Raw genomic sequence first — 17,301 nt, forward strand, 5'->3', positions numbered from 1 at the left:
CTAGAATGGGATACGTTAATCGTTTGCTTGGGACCAATAGGCTAGTCAAGTAGTGAGCCAATTTAAAATCGTTAGTTTCGTATTGATTGTTGATAATACCCCGATTCCAAAAACGCACTGATTCGATTTACGAGCCCTAGTTTGGTTCGTAAATGGAGGTTCCAGTGGCCGGCGCCGGGGGTGTAGTGGTAAGCGTGACTGCTTTCTAACACCCCAATGGGTCTGGGTTCAATCCCAGCCGAGGTCGGTGGGATTTTTCTGAGGCATAAAAATCTCTGGTCACGTCTTTCTTCGGAAGGGAAGTAAAGCCGTTGGTCCCGGCCCATGTGTGTTTCAATGGGTGCAATATACTACGCAGGTGTGGAAGCTGCCTTCCTGCACATTCGATTGCCGTCAATGAATGGCAATCGATGTCCGTCGGTGATTGGCACTAGATTGTGGAACAGAGACCGACGTTAAATAAAGGAAAGAAGAAGAAGAAGAAGAAGAAGAAGAAGAAGAAGAAGAAGAAGAGGTTCCAGTGTATAAGCAACAATCAATACGAAACTAACGATTTTAAATTGGCTCACCACTTTAGTAGCCTATTGGTCCCAAGCAAACGATTAACGTACCCTATTCTAGTTGAAATTATATTACTACACTATGTTTGTTTTGATTCGCTATGAAAGTTTGACAGATAACATCAGGGGTGTGTGGATTCATGCAGAACATGCAGGGGTGAGTGAAATAGCTTGGGACTGCTTGGGACCGTTGTTCTGGTACTGAGTGAGCCAAAAATAATAATGATTTTCTTCGGGACCCAGTGGTCTTAGAGTTACCTCTATGGTATAAGGCTGCAGTTTGTCTTGCACATCATGGTGGATAACTTGATAGTTAAAATTGGAGAAAATACTTTGTTTGCATCCAGTGCCAGTCGTGTAAGCATGGTAAGTTCCGCACTTGTTTCTATTGCGTTTTTTTCTCAGTGCGTATTTAATTATATTTAAGTGTTCCGTGTAATTACAGCTTTGTTAATCGACAATCACAATCAAGGATATTCAAGTAGAAGGTATGTACAGCAGAATCATGAACTTATGTCATTTATTCAGAACATGTTTATGTACGTTTGGGCACATCTTTAAAATCAGTGTTATCATACTTGTAACTTAATTCCAAAAAAATTGAATTTTAGTAATGAAGTGAATGAAAGCAAACTTGAAATACTCGACTTGTTTTAATGTTTCTAAGTTTAACTTGAGAATTATTTTTTGAACATTGATCATAATGCTTTGTCTTCCAAATGAATCCGTTTAAGAGACGTAAGCCTCGAATCGTTTGAAAAATAAACCATTGTGATCAATGTTCAAAATATATATTGAATAAGCAATATAACAATTGTATTTCACATCCGAAACAGATTTTAAACTTGCAAATAAAAGAATACAATTAACAACATTAACATACATTAAACACAGCAAAAAAATAATTTTGATATCACATCAAAGTGGATGCACTACAATCATGTCGAAAATTTCATGTAATTTTTATGACCACATAAATAAACAAATGCAGTAAAAGCAGCGTAATGTCAGTTCATGCATTGTATTAATGATAATTTTGTCCTTTTTAGCAAGTAATATTACACCATATTTTCGACATGATTGTAGTGCATCCACTTTGACGTGATATCAAAATTATTTTTTTGCTGTGAAAGTAGTAAACATCCTCAACTCAAGAATGCTAATATCTCAAAATAAACGCATCTGTGGGGAACTGGTACAAGCATATTCGACTGTTTCAACTTGTTTTCGAACAGTCTCGTATACTAAAAAAAGATTGTAAGACTGGTTCCAGTTGTTAAAGAATATTGCCTCAATCAAGCAAATGTAAACAAACAAAGTGCAAGTCACGCTTAAATTGCCATATTTGCTCTGGAAAAGAGGTGTCAACTTGTGAGCGGCAGTGAGAGAATGTAAACAATGTTAAGAAAGTTAATATAAGGTTTTGAACCGCCAGGGTTAACCTAATCGGATGACAGTTCAGTGGTACTGTTTACGAAGCCTCCTTCAGATACTACTCTCGAATGGTTAACCAAATCCGGTCTGGGCAGGGGCAAGTAGCACAGAAACAGGAGGATAATAAGACTGGGACACAATGGCTGGAAATTGTTTGGAAAGGAGGGGGTGGTCACATCAAACTCTAACATCAGATAAACAAAGGAATTCGTAGATCGCCTGCATGTAGGGAAGATCACGGGTTCCCAATACATCTCTTACTTCACGGAAGGGTTGTCTACCTCGGGCCACTAGGGTATCCGATAGTCGTGCTCTGGAGGCGTCATTACCCGGACAATGCCAAACTGCGTGATCGATGTCATCATAACCGGTTCTGCACCTACATACATTGCTGTCAACGAGATTTATTCTGTAGAGATGTGCGTCTAGCGAGTAGTGTTTGAACATAAGTCTTGAAATCACGCAAATGAATCCCCGACTTACATAAAGACCTTTGAACCACGCTCTCGAGCTGTCAAAAAGTTCATCCGATGAACACTGAGTTCATTTGTGACGTCACAAATCAGGTAATGTAGCGTGATGTCACCAATGAACTCAGTGTTAATCGGATAACCTTTTTGACAATTTAATTTAATTTTTTTAATTTAATTTATTTTAATTTAATTTAATTGATCACATCACTCATGACAACGAGTTCATTGATGTAGTTAAAAAAAATCCACCATCTTTTCCATGGAAATTGGAGAGGTGAAATGGTAACATTCCCAACAAACATTGGAAGTAGGATAAGAGGTTATTCAGGCAAAAATATGCTTCTTCAGCAAAAAATTGCTTATTCAGCCTTTAATCAGCACAAATTGTTTATTGGGTTGGTCTCATGTAGGACAACGATGAATGAATTTATCATTCCCACATGATTTTTAAGGAGCATAGTTGCTGATATGTATTCCGTTTCAAGCAAACCTTTATTGATTATTGAGCTACCTATATGATGTATTCTAGGATAGCTCAGATGGCAAGCGGCCGGTGATCGGAAGGTACATGGTTCGAATCCCATGCAACGACATGACATGTAGGTATGTATGTAATACATACATCAGTAATAATGAAATCAATCACTAAAGAAACAACCCTGTCCTACCCTCTTACTTTTGGGTTAATATTACCGCAGTTGAAAAATCGTTTAATTAATGTATAATAATGTCTAATCAAGCGATGCTTTCACATGAGAATCAAGCGCTGTTTAAGGAAGCAATGATGTCTAATAATAAACGTTGAATATTCAAAAATTTGATCGAAAAGTTCTGCTACAATTCATATAAGTCGAATAAAAGCTTCTCGACCTACCGTATAACAACACAAAGTAGTCCAATGTTGTGGTTGAATAAATTCTCCAGCTTTGTATGAAGTCTGAACAGAAGCTATTATTCAAAATAATACAAATATTATTAAGCATTCAGTTGAATAAAATCGTCAAGAAGTCGTTTCTTCTATACGGAATTGTTTGTTGTGATATTCTATTTGCTCCCTGCGCCACTCGGAGTGTACCGCTCATGTGGATCGCTTTCTCAAAGATAAGTTGGAAAAGAGTGTGCAAAGCAAATGAGAGAACCACACACTCTTTGTCGAGTGTTCGGCGATGCATGTACAAAGTTGCTCTGCAAATGCTCTGAGGCACTTTTCAGCCATGCCAATAGGGGGTGCTTCTCTTGCACGGATTGTCTGAAAATGGTATTGAGAGAACTTAAACAAAATTCAAGGAACCTCAAAATGGTTTAGAAAACAAAAAAAGACGTTCAGTAAACCTCATACAAATTTAGCGAATATCATGGGTGATGTTCGAAAAAACTAAGAAAATTCTGGAACAATTCAAGATATGCTCAGGAAAGTCCACAGAACTTCCTAACTCCCTTTGAGATACTTCTCGATGTCCAGTAAACAATGCAGCCCTTGAATGTTCCGTTGAAGTGTACTAAAATATCTCGGACATTTTAATATGAAATAACTGATACGTCTTTCAAAATCACAAAAACAAGAACCTTTCGCGAACACCTTTAGAATAATCGCCATTTCTCATATTTTGCTTCGCTACGTCCTACTACCGGCCGACTGTCTTATTCTTAGTTTTTGAATTTAGTATAAAACAACAATTCCATCCGTTTGCTACAATGAGCACAATTTATCAAACGTAAACGAGTATCCGCCGCCCGGTCTTTTTATTCCTGTTCCTGTTACTCTTAGATTAGTATCACAACCGAAATCGTGGAACCAAGGAGCTTATAAACTTTTCCATAATTTTCTAAACAAAATAAACCTTTCCAAACAAGTCCCAAAACAAACTTCAACAGTGTTACACTCTAAATGCATTTCCCGTAAAAAATTCGCCGGAAGCTTTCTTATGCTTCTTGTTTTTTTTAAACCTAGTTCTGCTCCGCGTTTTGTTTTCTTCTGTTTGCGTAGGTTTCGATTTGTTTTCCTATATAAATTCCTTCTGCACCTCTTGCTTCGTGTAGAGGCTGGTTCGATCGATCGCATATCTAAGAACTAGCAACTGGCTTGGTGAATTTGTAATACTGTGTGTCGACGATCGTCGTCGATTCCCTCCAGCAGTGTATGTATTTGTGTGTGTGTGTGAGTGTCTATGGGTGATCGTTTTTTTCTTTTAAAAAGAACTTTGTAACATGGTTAGAGTATCGCTTTTTTGTTTTCCGGTTGGGATTTTCTGTGTAAGTAAGCCTTTAAAATTTTCTGTTCTTTGTATTCGTTATTTTGCAGTTTTTTTTCTTCTATACAGGGTTTTGTTTTGTTAAAAAATCGTTAATTCATTATTTTTTCTTTGTTTTAAGATATCTATTCACTACAATATGCTACTTTTAAACCGCTTTATCACTTTTTACATACGATTTTGTTTTTTTTTTTTTTTCAATTTATGTTTTTTTTACCTTTTGCTTAATATTTCCATATTGTGAGAGAGCAAGAGAGCCGGATCGAACCCGGCGTGTCAGACTCTTGCTTTCCGCCTAAGTATTTAATTAATTTGTGCAAAGACAAAGCTACTTAGTTCATGTATTCTTGTATTTTTTGTAAAATAAAATATCAAAAAGTGTACAAAAAACTTAATTTCGATTAATTACTTCTCTTATGTGTTGTATTTTTTTTGTTTATAATAATTAATTTATATAGTTTATTGACTACTTAGTGTAATACCTTTTTTTTGACGAACTGGCTAAAACTCCCGATCTCTACCCGCCATCGGTAGACGTTCGTGTCGGGGTTAGCCTTTTATAAGTGTTAAGTTGCCGTTCCGCAGAATGTCTGGAAACGAGATCCGCGCCATAACATTAGGTTATTTGATTAGACTAAATTTAATTTCCTAGTGCTCTCATGTTCCTTACTTAGGGCTAGGTATATACTACAAATAGCAAATGTTATCCTAACTGTAACTATTTTGTTCTATTCATGTAGGCTTTGCTTAAGGTTACCGATTTGTTTTGCTTCGGGTTATTTTGAGTGTAGGTGTGCTTGTTTATGTGTATGTGTTTGTGTATGTGTGTGTCTGTGTTTGTTTTGATAGTCTTTCATACAAACCCGAAGTAAACAAACAAACGAGCTTGCATCACTTGATCGCCCTTGTTTGGGAGGCGATTCGTTTTTGACGAATGGTTAACGAAAAACCTATAAACAGTACACATTTATATCTAAACGAAAACAATGGTCTCGCACACAACGCTGACGTCTAGTTTCGATCAGTCAGTCACTCACACACATGCGTATTGCATTCTTCTTCTCATTCGCCTCGCCTATTTGCGCCGATGAAAACGATTGTTGGTTTGTTGCTCCTTCTGGCGGATGTAGTCGGCGCACTTGCGAGCCCTGGTCCGTACGACTCGAACCAGGCCGTGGATCCGGAGCGAGTGGCTCACGTTCCGCCGCCAGCGGGCCGATCCGGTTCGTGCACCACGCCGACCAGTTCCGGACCCGGTTAGACTGGCACTGCTGCTGGTCATGGTGGCATCGTTGAAGGCGCCCGTGCCGCCGGTGCTTTCCTCATTGGTTGCGTTGCCACTTAAGTACTGTGGGCAACCGTACAGCTCCTGACACTGGGCACAAGGTGGTGGCGGTTGCCCATTGGACTGATCCGACTGTTCCGGCGAGGGTGATTGGTGCTGACACTGTTCATGCTCCCGCACGAGATTCGAGTAGGCATGGAAGTAGAGGCGATTCTGTGCCGTTAGATTGATGTGGTAGGATTTGTTGTAGAACTGGGACGCAGCTGCCGCAGATGCCGACGAAGCGGTTATACTGAATGGAGCCAGCTGTTGAGCGTTGAGCGATACCGAACTGCCCAATCGCTGCCGATTGTCAACGTTGACGTCCAGGGTATTGTTGAAGTTGCTCCCGTTGTTGATGCTGGTCGTCGATCGGGTGGTGTTCAACCGGGATCTGGATGAAGACGTGTTCAACAGCTTATCCTCGCTGGAATTTTGATTGATGTTGCGATAGCTTTGATTGTAGTTGCCCAGAAAAATTGACGAAGATGACGTCGACGAAGGCGACGATAGGTTCTGACTGAGATTGACCGAGTTCCGCGTTAGGTTCGTTTGCTTTTCAAAGCGCTTCAAATCCGGAGATATGATACTGTAGACGTTCGGTGGCGTAGTGCTCGTTGACAGCGTGGATGTGAAGATATTTCGCTGCTTCAGTTCCAGCCTGTTTCCGGTGGAGCAAGACAGCGCCACAGAATTGTTCAGCCGCTCTTCGCTTTTGCTCATACTGCTCTTTCTACTGCTCTTTGGTGTATCGCTGCTCTTGATAAGATAATCGCAGTTATCCACCGTACAGATGTCGTAATTACTGTGGTCTAAAAAATGATTCGTACAGCAGTTCTCCACGATCTCACTCTCGTGGTGGAAGATGATGGCATTCGCTTCGTCATCGTTCTCTGCACGCCAAATCGAGACGGTTTTGAACTCAGCCGAAGCCGATGGCGATGACTTCTTCAGCAGTTCTTCGATCTTACAGCTGGACGAACTGCTCTGAACTGCTGCCGGAATTGGTGGAAGCGGTTGCTCTTGGATTAAGTTCGGGCTGTAGTCATTGTCGCTGCTGTCGTCCCGGCGTCTCTCGCTAGCCGTTTCGCTTACGTCTGCTCCGCCGGATTCGGTACCGCTTCTTCCACGGCCACTGCTTCCCGCATCCACCAGACTCGATATTGAGCTGATTCTGGATTTGTTCGACTTGTTCTCGTCTAGTCCGGCGAGAAAATGCCACTTGATCTTCGATGGCGAAGGAAATACCTCCGGAATGTTGACGTCAATGTCGTCGAACTCGTAATCGTTGGCCGCAATCTCGGACAGTTGGCCAATATTTTCAATCGTTATTTTGGACGGTGTAAGGATCATCTGACTGCCCGAATTGCCGTTTTTTGCACCCCGTTCGCCGACTTGCTGCAGCTGTCGCTGCGTAGTGGAAGTGGTGGTGCTGGTCGTCGTCGAATCGCCCGGTTGATCGCTGGACGTACTCTCGATGATCGACAGGATAGACTCGTTGGTGCTAGTAGCGTCCTGCTGACTGTCGTTGTAGTCGCTACCATCGGCTGGCTGTAGCGGCGGCAGCGGTAGTGGTTGTAGTCGGGACTTTGGTCCCAGAATGTGTCGCTTCTCGTCCTCTTTCTGCTTCATCTCCAACGCCGTTTGTATCTGCGTTTGGGCCTGTATCTGACGGATGTTTTCGCCGCTAATGGAACAGTAGGAGTTCTCGCTTTCGTCGGCAGTCGTGTAGTAACTGCACTGGAACCGAGATGGATTGATGTTAAAGTTCGAAATGGTAGCGTTCGAACCGCTGTCTTGTAGAAAAGATGGTGATTCGTGACCTCCTCGACCCCGATAAGTCTGCTGTGAATGATGAGAATGGTGAGAGCAGCAGCTGCCACCACTGAGTGGAGTGGCCCGCTTCGAACGACTTCCGCCACTTCTTGGAGTGCTTCGGTTGCTTCGGTGGCTGACGCGTGACGTACTGCTCACGTTCGACGGTCTACGGGATACACTTTTGTTCACGACGAAGAACTGCTGGATCTCTTCGTCATCGTCCGTAGTGGTCAGATTACCCCCGATTGAACAGTGGCAGTTTTCGACGTACAGCGTCGAAGCACTTTCCGGATGGCGTTCGTCTTCGGTGCAGGTGGCCGTGGTACCAGCGGCTTCCTCTTCCGGAGTTTCCTCATCATCAGTTCTCGTTTGCCTGGCGTGGCAGCTGGTGCTGCTAGCGCTGCTCGTTTGACGACGGTGACGGTGGTGATGGTGATGATGGCTGTGACCCGAACTGCTGGCAGTTTCACTGCGCAGACTGGTTCGGCTTCTGCTCAAGCTGTCGCACTTCCGGGCCGCGCCCGGAGTCGTGTTGCGGCTACTGCCGCTGCATTGCTGATGGAGATGATGCTTCGATGATACGGATGTTCTACCGTCGTCGGCGGCTGTTTCCTCCTCTTCGTCGTCATGCTCGATGCTGACGTACTGGGAGTTGGCAAACGAGCTAGGGGTCAAGGCGGTGGTCTTCAGTCAAGGCCCTGTGTTCTGGCAGACAGGTACTTGCTGATGATGGTGATGGGGCGCACAGGTAGCAGTTCGCATTTGAGTATTTCTTGCGTTTTCGGCACAACGCTCGGATGCAGCTGCAGTTCCGCAAGGGAGGGAGGGAGATAGATAAAAATCATCATTAGCAATCGAAAATCAATCAAACTGTCAGGAATATGACGTTTTGCAATGTTCTGCTGAGCCGCGGCAATGCTTTACTCTATCGCAGGAAAGATAATTCATATAACTTAGCACATGTCTAAGATTGAGCATGCAGATCATAGAGTAAATCGCTAGCTGATACAAATATTCATGCTTTCTATTATAAAAATATATATATTTGAGAAATTGATCGAACATAACCTCAATACTACGAGAGAAACGACAACTATGAAACGACTTGAGTGTCTCGATGGATGATGTTCAGCCTAATGTGAATGTTATGTGTATGTGTGTTTGTGTGTGTGTGTGGGGGTAAAAATTGAAAAGTTCTTCAGTTTTATTCGTGTCATTCAACGTCCAATTAAAATGTTTCATCTTACCAGCTTACGACAAACCTGTTAGTGTTGATGTTTGGAGTACATTTCACCTGAATTTAGAATCTGTAGGCTTTTGTTGAAGTGTAGCGTAAAAATGTCAACAATTTATCCACGCGATTCAAATTTCTTGCACCTCAGAAATAAACAGGAACGTTGGTGTTGTGCGAAATTGGAATCAAGAGGACGAACTATTGGTGTCCTACTGTACTGTGTTTATTTCTGTAATTGCATATGTTGCTATAATAATGATCCTTTGATCAAAAATGTTGAAGTCTTGTTCTGACAGCTTGAAAACTTAAATATTCATGTAACCCATTAAAATTTACTCACTGAAAGCAGAGAAATTCATCATAATCTCACACATAGGAGAAGGGTCGACATTGCGACGATGGAAGAGCAAAAACTCATTACTCTACTCGACGAACCGATACCTCAGCCAAAACTACATTATTGTATTTATTACATCTCACACTGTGTGTTAAATTGTTCCTATACTGTAAAATGAAGGGTTGGCAGTGTGGTCAACCGCTTTACCTCACCGACATTGCAGTTCTTGATTACGTTTTAAAACAATAAATCGAACATAATTAAAACGGAAAACTGTATGCAACATTCTCTTCGCCCGGGCCGATTGCCTGTTGGATAGCATTATTATTCTGCGGAATAATTAAATGTGGTAGAACCCTTGGTGGAAGTGTGTGAGTGTGTGCATTTGTTTGCATCCCAGGTGTCGGTGATCTGTGGCTTTTGTGGTTGACCGTTATATTTTTTTTAAGTTTATTCATTTGCCAACTTAGGATAATTTTTTTACTATCAGGCAAATTGAGTCGAAGGGTCTCTGAATTTTCTTAAAATGTTGTCCACATGTAGAATTTATGTTTCAATTAACGGAAAAAATCAAAAAACCGAGGTGGTTAATCTTCTTAGACGTGATGTGTGCTTTAAAAATCCATAATTTATTAACCGAGCATAGATTAAAGATTATTGTGATATGGAAATCATCTCAGCAATTCATAAAAAATATAACTAGAAAAATGTTTTTCAAGAAATTTTCACTGTCAGAGTAATGAAACATGTTTCTTATGCTTTTTCGTGCTTGAACACTTTTTATCTGTAACTGGTTAACATTTCTGAGTGATGTCTCTTACCGTTTTTGAGATACGACCGAAAAACTAATGACCGGTCATAGGAAAGCTATGAAAATTATCGTTTTCGTTTTTATTCATCTAGTTCGTTTATTTTATAGGCTCAATCGCGTTAGCTTTACGGAGCCGACGCTTAATTGTCACGTAACAGAATTTACCTAATTCTAGGTCTTCTTAGTAGGAATTGGACCGAATACTTGTGGCTTACGCGAGGATAGAGGGGTACATTGTCGAGGGATAGGATCAGGGAAGAAGCTTGGGGATTGGGTTTTTTGCCTCATCAGAGCGTTGTCGCCAATTATCGTTTTGTTGTTTGTTTTATAATTTTCGGTAAATTTTTCATAAACGGTAAGAGATACCACTCTGAAATTTTCTCCAGTTAAAGATAAGAAATTTTAAAGCAACAGAAGTCATTAAAAAAAAATAATACTTCGCGTATGAAGTAACATAAAAAACACTTTGAATACTTCGAAAATGGTTTTCTGTTTTTCTTTGTGATTTTCCTTCATCGTAAAAATTGTCATGAAAACATTTTTCAGTTTATATTTCTTATGGATTTCTGAAATAATTTTCTTATCATTTAAATAAAATAGTTTTTTTCAACGAAACTTGGTTCATGAATTATGGATTTTCAAAGTAATTGAATTTTGGAAAAAAAATCAGAGAAGTTGAACCATAATTGTCAAGGCCGCTAGTATTTTGATAATAACTCAAAGCAGTAAGAAGCACCACTCTGAAATAATCACCAGTAAAAGTTAAGATTAAGATAAGTCATTAGAAAAAAAATGCATCACCCTGACCATGGTTTTTCCACAGAAAAACAGATATAACACATTGAATATTTCTCATTGTGAAACATCGTCGCTAAAACATTACCGTCATCTGTTGAGTACAATGTAGTGGGTAGTCCACTGAACAGATGGCGGTAGTGTGTAAACGTCAAATGCAAGAGAATCAACCATGCGTGCCACAGGTGGCGGTACTACCAACTAAGATACTTTTAAATTGATCTTTAAATGCTTGTTCGATGAATAACTTGCAAGTGTTATGTGTGCTTGTCTGTGTTTTTTCCTTGCGATTTTTCTCAACCGTGAATATTTTTGGTGGAAAAAAGATTATATTTTTTATAGATTGCAGAGATAATTTTCATATCATTTCAATACAAAAATGTCTTTCTACGATGCTTGATTCATGAGTTATGCATTTCCTAAATTCATGATGTCCGAGTAAATCCTACAACTTCATCTAAAATTTGCCGGGAAAATTACCCAAAACCGGTTTTTTGTTTTTAAATTTAACATGCAGACAATCTTAAACTCTACCTGTGGGTATAATTTCAAAACATTCTGAGACCCTTCAGCCCGCACCTGTCCGATAGTTAAAAAACTACTCCTCAACTGTTTCATATTGATTGATAAATTTTCTCTGCTCTCCACTGTAGATAATGTGATATTAGTTTATTTACAGGTGTGGTTGCATGAAAAGATAAACAGATAGAGCTAGAGTTCGATCGAACTTACTGAGGAGAATAATAGTACAGGTTGGACTGGATTATCTGAAGATGCTTGACAATCAATGGAAACGAGCCGCTGTTGTAACAATTTATTCATGATCTTAAATACTTTGTGGATCTCCCGACACATCGCAATTTTATGGGATCGTTAAGCCCATAAAGCTTCTTCTTCTTCTTATTCGCATTTCAAGCTTTTTGCTTACTGTATATTAGCTTATTGCGTGCTCTCAACTTAGTGTTCTAAATGCACTTCCACAGTTATTAATTGAGAACTTTCGATGCCAATACCAATGCATGAATTTGTATATTGTGTGGCAAGCACAATGATACTCTATGTCCAGGGAAGTCGAGAAAATTTCCAACCCGAAAGATTCCCTCGACCGGACCGAGAATCGAACCCGCCACCTCCGGCTTGGTAATACCGTGCCTTTACTGACTAGGCTATGAGGCTCCTATAGCCCCTATAGCCCCATAAAGCTTGGTCCAATCCAATTCGCACGCTGAATTTATTGTATAGCAGAGCCCCTAGTGATTGGTTCTAGAATGTTTTGACTGCAGTTTGTTTTGAAAGTGCGTGGACGTAAAAAGTAAACGAGTCATGTTTACTCACTCTCTATTTTTTCCACAACAATTTTACTCACTTTCATCAAAAGGGAATGTCAAATTATGTTTGGCAAAAATAGAAAGTAAGTTTTTTTTATATCTTTATTAAGGAGACTTTTAGCCCTGGGCTGGTTCGTCTCCCTATGTAAGTAAACTTGACTCCGCCTGTGAGTTACTTTTTACGTTCGTGTGCTCCTTTTGATTTGCTGAATGTTTCATCACGTTTATGTCCGATGGAAGACGAGAGTAGAACATTTATTTTTCAAATATTTATCGTATGCCCGACGTGGTCAGCTCCAAAAATCTCGAAAACGTTGAGAAAGCACACTTACTCCCTTAGGAGAGTAGCCCGATCCCGACGTTTGTTTTTTCCGTGGAGTTTTTTTTATATCTATAATCGGTTGCTGATCTGGCCATAACCAGGCCCAGGAGACAATCTCTAGTTCCTTATTCTAGGTCCCTATTATTTGCCGCTGAGAAGCTGTTCCGAAGCCAAGTAGAACATCCACGAGGCGTCCCAACATTCGTCCCATCATTAGTTCCATAATTCGTTGAGTCGCAGCGTTGAACCTGACTATTGGCCACGAAAAAACTTACCAATGCACATCAAAAAACGACTCCATACATCCGAACATTTCTAGATAGAGCTGGAATTAGGGCCTAACAGCTTTTGTAAACAATGCTTTCTCTCGGTAATTTCTCGAAAGCCATGGCTCTCACTGGCAAATCGACATCACCATCGAGTAGGGGAAGACTTTCCCTACCCGATGGATATGTTGGTTTGTGTAGGCGTGCCTTGAATTTCGAGAAATCAACGAGAGAACTCATTGTTTACATAGGCTGTTACGCCCTAATTCCAGCTCAATCTAGATTTGTTTATCTCAAATCGAAGGAAGACATTCCGCGCAACTACCATAAACCGAACTAGCTCATTTTGATCTTCGTCAAGCTTAGTCTATAATTTGAACTTCTACATCAACACATGTCAGGCAGCCTTCAGGTTCAATTGGCTAAACTTGGTGAGTTCGTTCCATTTTGTAAATTTTTATCTTTTCAAACCGGTAACGTTGGGAGATCACCTTTTTGTAATGTGTTACTGGCAATCTAGGGAATCAGGATTTTCCAGTAATCAAAGGATCACATTTTAGTCCTTGTTACATTTTATGACTTGATAATAGTGACAAGACTCGGGTAGTGACCACCACGCCGTTCTGCATTTCTGTATTGTATATTTCAAATCAAAAATACTGTTTATGTTCATAGATTTCACATAGGGTTTTTGATCTAATTTCCGTCCTACTAAGCACAACCCGCACTTTACCTCTCTTTTCTGAACGAGTTTAAACAAAAAATGGAATTTTTCTGTCAAAGATGACTTCTAAATTCATTCACCTTTCCATACGTACCGTTGGATTTAATAAAGAGTCACAAATTGTTGAGATATTGTTTGAAACCTAACACTGCTTCTTGATTCTAAATTCGTTCTACGAGTTTCAATTCTGTCCTAACGCATTGAAACGCCATTAGATTTTCTTCGTTCTACATATAAACGTAGAAAAAGAGGATTCGCTTGGAGTGCTTCTTTTGTTTTGAGAACAATGAGCGTAAATATTAATATAATGCGCTCTAACTGGATTTATGTTGTAGCTAATGAATTTACGCATCAGAACAAACCTATTATTGATTTGTGCGTGGTGAAATCATTGATATTATTGATCTTTTCTGATCGATAGAACGGAAATGGGCGATTACGACGAAGTAGTGCTCTACCCTAATCCTTTTCCCTTTGTCCTTCTCTTTTTCCTTTCCCTTTTCTCTTTTCAGAAAGCGAGTAATGGCGCTATAGCCATAAGTCATAAAAGGCTAGGACAAGAGTTAGTGCTCATGCCCCAACCGTCAGAAGAAAATGGAGCATCACTTAACCTTTCTAGCTTTGATGCTTCCAACGATTTATTGGATTCTGAAGCATCGTGTTTAAATCTTCGATTCAAACAGGCCCTATGTTTTCTGAATCCTCTTGCCCCTTAAATGCTGCACAGTAGGCCTGGCCGTTTTGATATGTGTGACGCATCTTCGATGTGAAACATATATCAAATAGACAAGAAAACGATGCTTTCATGAACTGGCTGTGTTGGTGTTAGATTAGATTAGATTAGAAAGCACACTTACTCCCCTAGTGATAGACTTCTGAACTGAACTGTGCACCATCCAATAGGTCTTGTGCATCTGAACAACTCGGAAAAAGGCAGCAAGTCACTTCGTACACTGCCGGTAGGGTACAGATGAATTCAATAATAAAATATACAAGTCTAAAACAATTGAATTACACATTCTTCATTCGATTAATAAAAGAAAAGGGAAAGAAGTGGTTCTATAACACTGGGAAGTTGCTTTCCTCTGAATGGTTGGAAGTACAGATCTTTTGGGTATATAAGTGATATTCGTTGCTCGAGTCGATCATTCTATTTTCGGACGCCGAACAGAGCTAACCCTAGTAGAGCGCCACAGACCAGTCGTCAAGTCGGACCTCATCTATATAAGACGGGCTGCCGCTCTCATTCAGGCATATTCCACCAATCATCAGCTAGTGCGGGTGATGAATAACATCCGAAGTAACAAAGCTGTATCCAAGTCCACAGCCATGGCCTTGTTAGACGTCGAAAAGGCGTTTGACAATGTCTGGCACGACGGACTTATATACAAGCTTTGTAACTCCAACTTTCCACCATACCTTGTGAAAATCACTCGTAACTACCTCCAGCAAAGGTCGTTCAGGGTGTCGTTGGATAGTTCCCTTTCGGGACAATTTCCGATCCCAGCAGGTGTTCCGCAAGGGAGTCTGCTGGGACCACTGCTTTACAGCATCTACACGTCGGATATCCCTCCTCTACACGGTAAGAAAAAAGTACCCAACGGAAAGTTCACTTTTACCTACTTTTGACTAGTTTGTCTCCTTTTCTCCTTCTAATGTTGTCAAAAACGGAGGAGCAAAACCACCCAACAGGGGTAGTAAAGTGTGGGAACCCAACGTTGAGTATAATCATATTTACCTACTGTTGGGTACAACTAACTTACTTTTGGTTAAAAATCCAGTGGAAAATTCCATACGAACTGCACACAAGTAAATGAAAATTACTTTGACCCACTTTACCTACTTTTGGGTTCCTGCACTATAGTGCCGAGATGAGTGAAAAGAACTTAATTTTGGGTACTTTTTTCTAACCGTGTAGGAGACGGTTGCGTTTTCTTCCTGTTCGCAGATGACACCGCGATTGCCGTCAAGGGTAGGATGCCTCGTGAAATTACGAACAAGCTCCAACGATGCCTTGAAACCCTTACTGATTATGCCACCACGTGGAAAATCAAAATCAACGCCTCGAAAACCCAAGCGATCATGTTCCTTCACAAACAATCGCCAAAACTTAAACCGTCTCCCTCCTGTACCGTAATAATGGATGGTACAAGGGTCGAGTGGTCCGCTGATGTTACTTATCTCGGGATGTTGTTCGATGAGAAGCTCCTGTTCCGCTCGCACATAGAGAAAACCTAGTTACGTGCTCCGCCTTGGTTAGGTGTTTGTATCCGCTCATTTGCCGCAGATCCCGCCTCTCAAGGCAAAACAAACTGGCTGTCTACAAACAGATCATAGCCCCCGCGATCTTCTATGCCGCCACGGTGTGGGAATTGTGCGCTCAGACCCACAGGAACAAAATCCAGGTTGCACAGAATAGAGCGTTGAGGATGATCCTAGATCGTCCATTCGACACAAGAATAGCAGACCTCCATCAAGAGGCAGAAATTCCCAAAGTAGATTCCAAAATTGAGGATATGACAACCAAATTTATCCAAAAATGCAATCTTTCTGAACATGCTTTAACAAGCAATTTGTACATAGTAGGTTAAGTGTATAAAGTGCTTTAAAGTTAAAGCAAGTTATTATAAGTCAAACCGTATATTCACGCCACCTGGTATGAGGATTCAGAACTGAGCTGTCCACTATACAATAGATCGTGTTGACAGATTTCTTCTATCAGGTCGAGATGTCAACATAAGCAAGCCATTGCGTCGTTGTGGGAAATAAACTTAGTAATGTTTATTTTCAATAAAGGGTTACCGTGGAGGGTGACCCGTTATAACTACCATTATATCACTGAACATTTCACTTAAAATCGTAGAAATTAGGGTTACTCACTGAGTGAGTAAACTTTTCCTAGAATATGACGAAAATCTAGAAAAAAATTAACCAGTCTACACGGCCGATAAAAGTAACTCAGTACCTGAGTCGAATCCCACTCAAAATTGCTTTTCATTGCGTAGCGTGCCATTGGGAACTGTAACAGTACCCGTTAAACAAAATTATAGTGGGAGCCATTTAAATGCAAATTTAACTATTCAAATTCAACGGGGTTCTACGGTATTCAAGAAGTTTGTCCTGGAAAATTGAGGAAAAATTAACTCATTCATTGAGTAACTCATTTTTTTGCAATTTTGAGTCAAATTCGTCTTAGTTTTCAGTTACTCTCATTGGCCGTGCACTAGTGTACTAATATACTTAGAAAACGTAAAATTTTCTTTATATTCATGCAGACCTTTGAAGAAAAACGAGGAAAATTTCACTCACTCACTTTATTGAGTAACCCCACTTTATACTATTTAGAGATAAATCCGACTCAATTTTAAGTTTGTCTTATCGGTCGTGTACGAAGTCTAACAATGTGACAACCGCCAAGTCCACAGATGATCTGCTACAAAACGTTATAACCTTTCAATCAGCTCGTCTCTCTCTCTCTCTGTTCTATCGATAGTCATAGCAAGAGAGCACATGATTGGTTTATAGCGGCCAAAAAAGTTGCTCAATTTTCAATAGTTTACTAATGATAAACTACTATAATATTTATACCAAACAAATGTTACATCAAATATGAATTAAATCTT

The 17,301-nt window shown here is 40.4% G+C and overlaps 3 protein-coding genes across 12 annotated transcripts in view; 1 reads left to right on the forward strand and 2 right to left on the reverse strand.

Moving 5' to 3' along the window:
* The window catches only part of Hipk (Homeodomain interacting protein kinase), a 479,478-nt gene that overhangs the window by 348,990 nt on the left and 113,187 nt on the right, over positions 1–17,301 (forward strand). The window lies entirely within an intron of this gene.
* On the reverse strand, positions 4,898–8,490 carry LOC135703486 (glucose transporter type 1-like). Its single transcript, XM_065224732.1, has 2 exons — positions 8,444–8,490; positions 4,898–8,399 (listed from the first exon to the last, which is right to left on the reverse strand). Exons 1-2 carry the CDS (start codon positions 8,488–8,490, stop codon positions 5,795–5,797), a joined length of 2,652 nt encoding a protein of 883 aa, XP_065080804.1. The 3' UTR covers positions 4,898–5,794.
* Glut1 (Glucose transporter 1) overlaps positions 8,305–17,301 on the reverse strand; it is a 317,829-nt gene continuing 308,832 nt past the window's right edge. For all 10 annotated transcript variants that reach the window (XM_065224653.1, XM_065224649.1, XM_065224648.1 and 7 more), the window contains one exon: positions 8,305–8,664. In XM_065224653.1, coding sequence (XP_065080725.1) covers positions 8,552–8,664 — 113 coding nt within the window. In that variant the 3' untranslated portion in view covers positions 8,305–8,551. The remainder of the gene's footprint in view (positions 8,665–17,301) is intronic.

Source organism: Ochlerotatus camptorhynchus, unplaced genomic scaffold (assembly GCF_037179485.1).
Source record: "Ochlerotatus camptorhynchus isolate MF236.1 unplaced genomic scaffold, CSIRO-AGI_Acam_v1.1 ptg000213l, whole genome shotgun sequence".
Lineage (NCBI taxonomy): Eukaryota > Metazoa > Arthropoda > Insecta > Diptera > Culicidae > Ochlerotatus > Ochlerotatus camptorhynchus.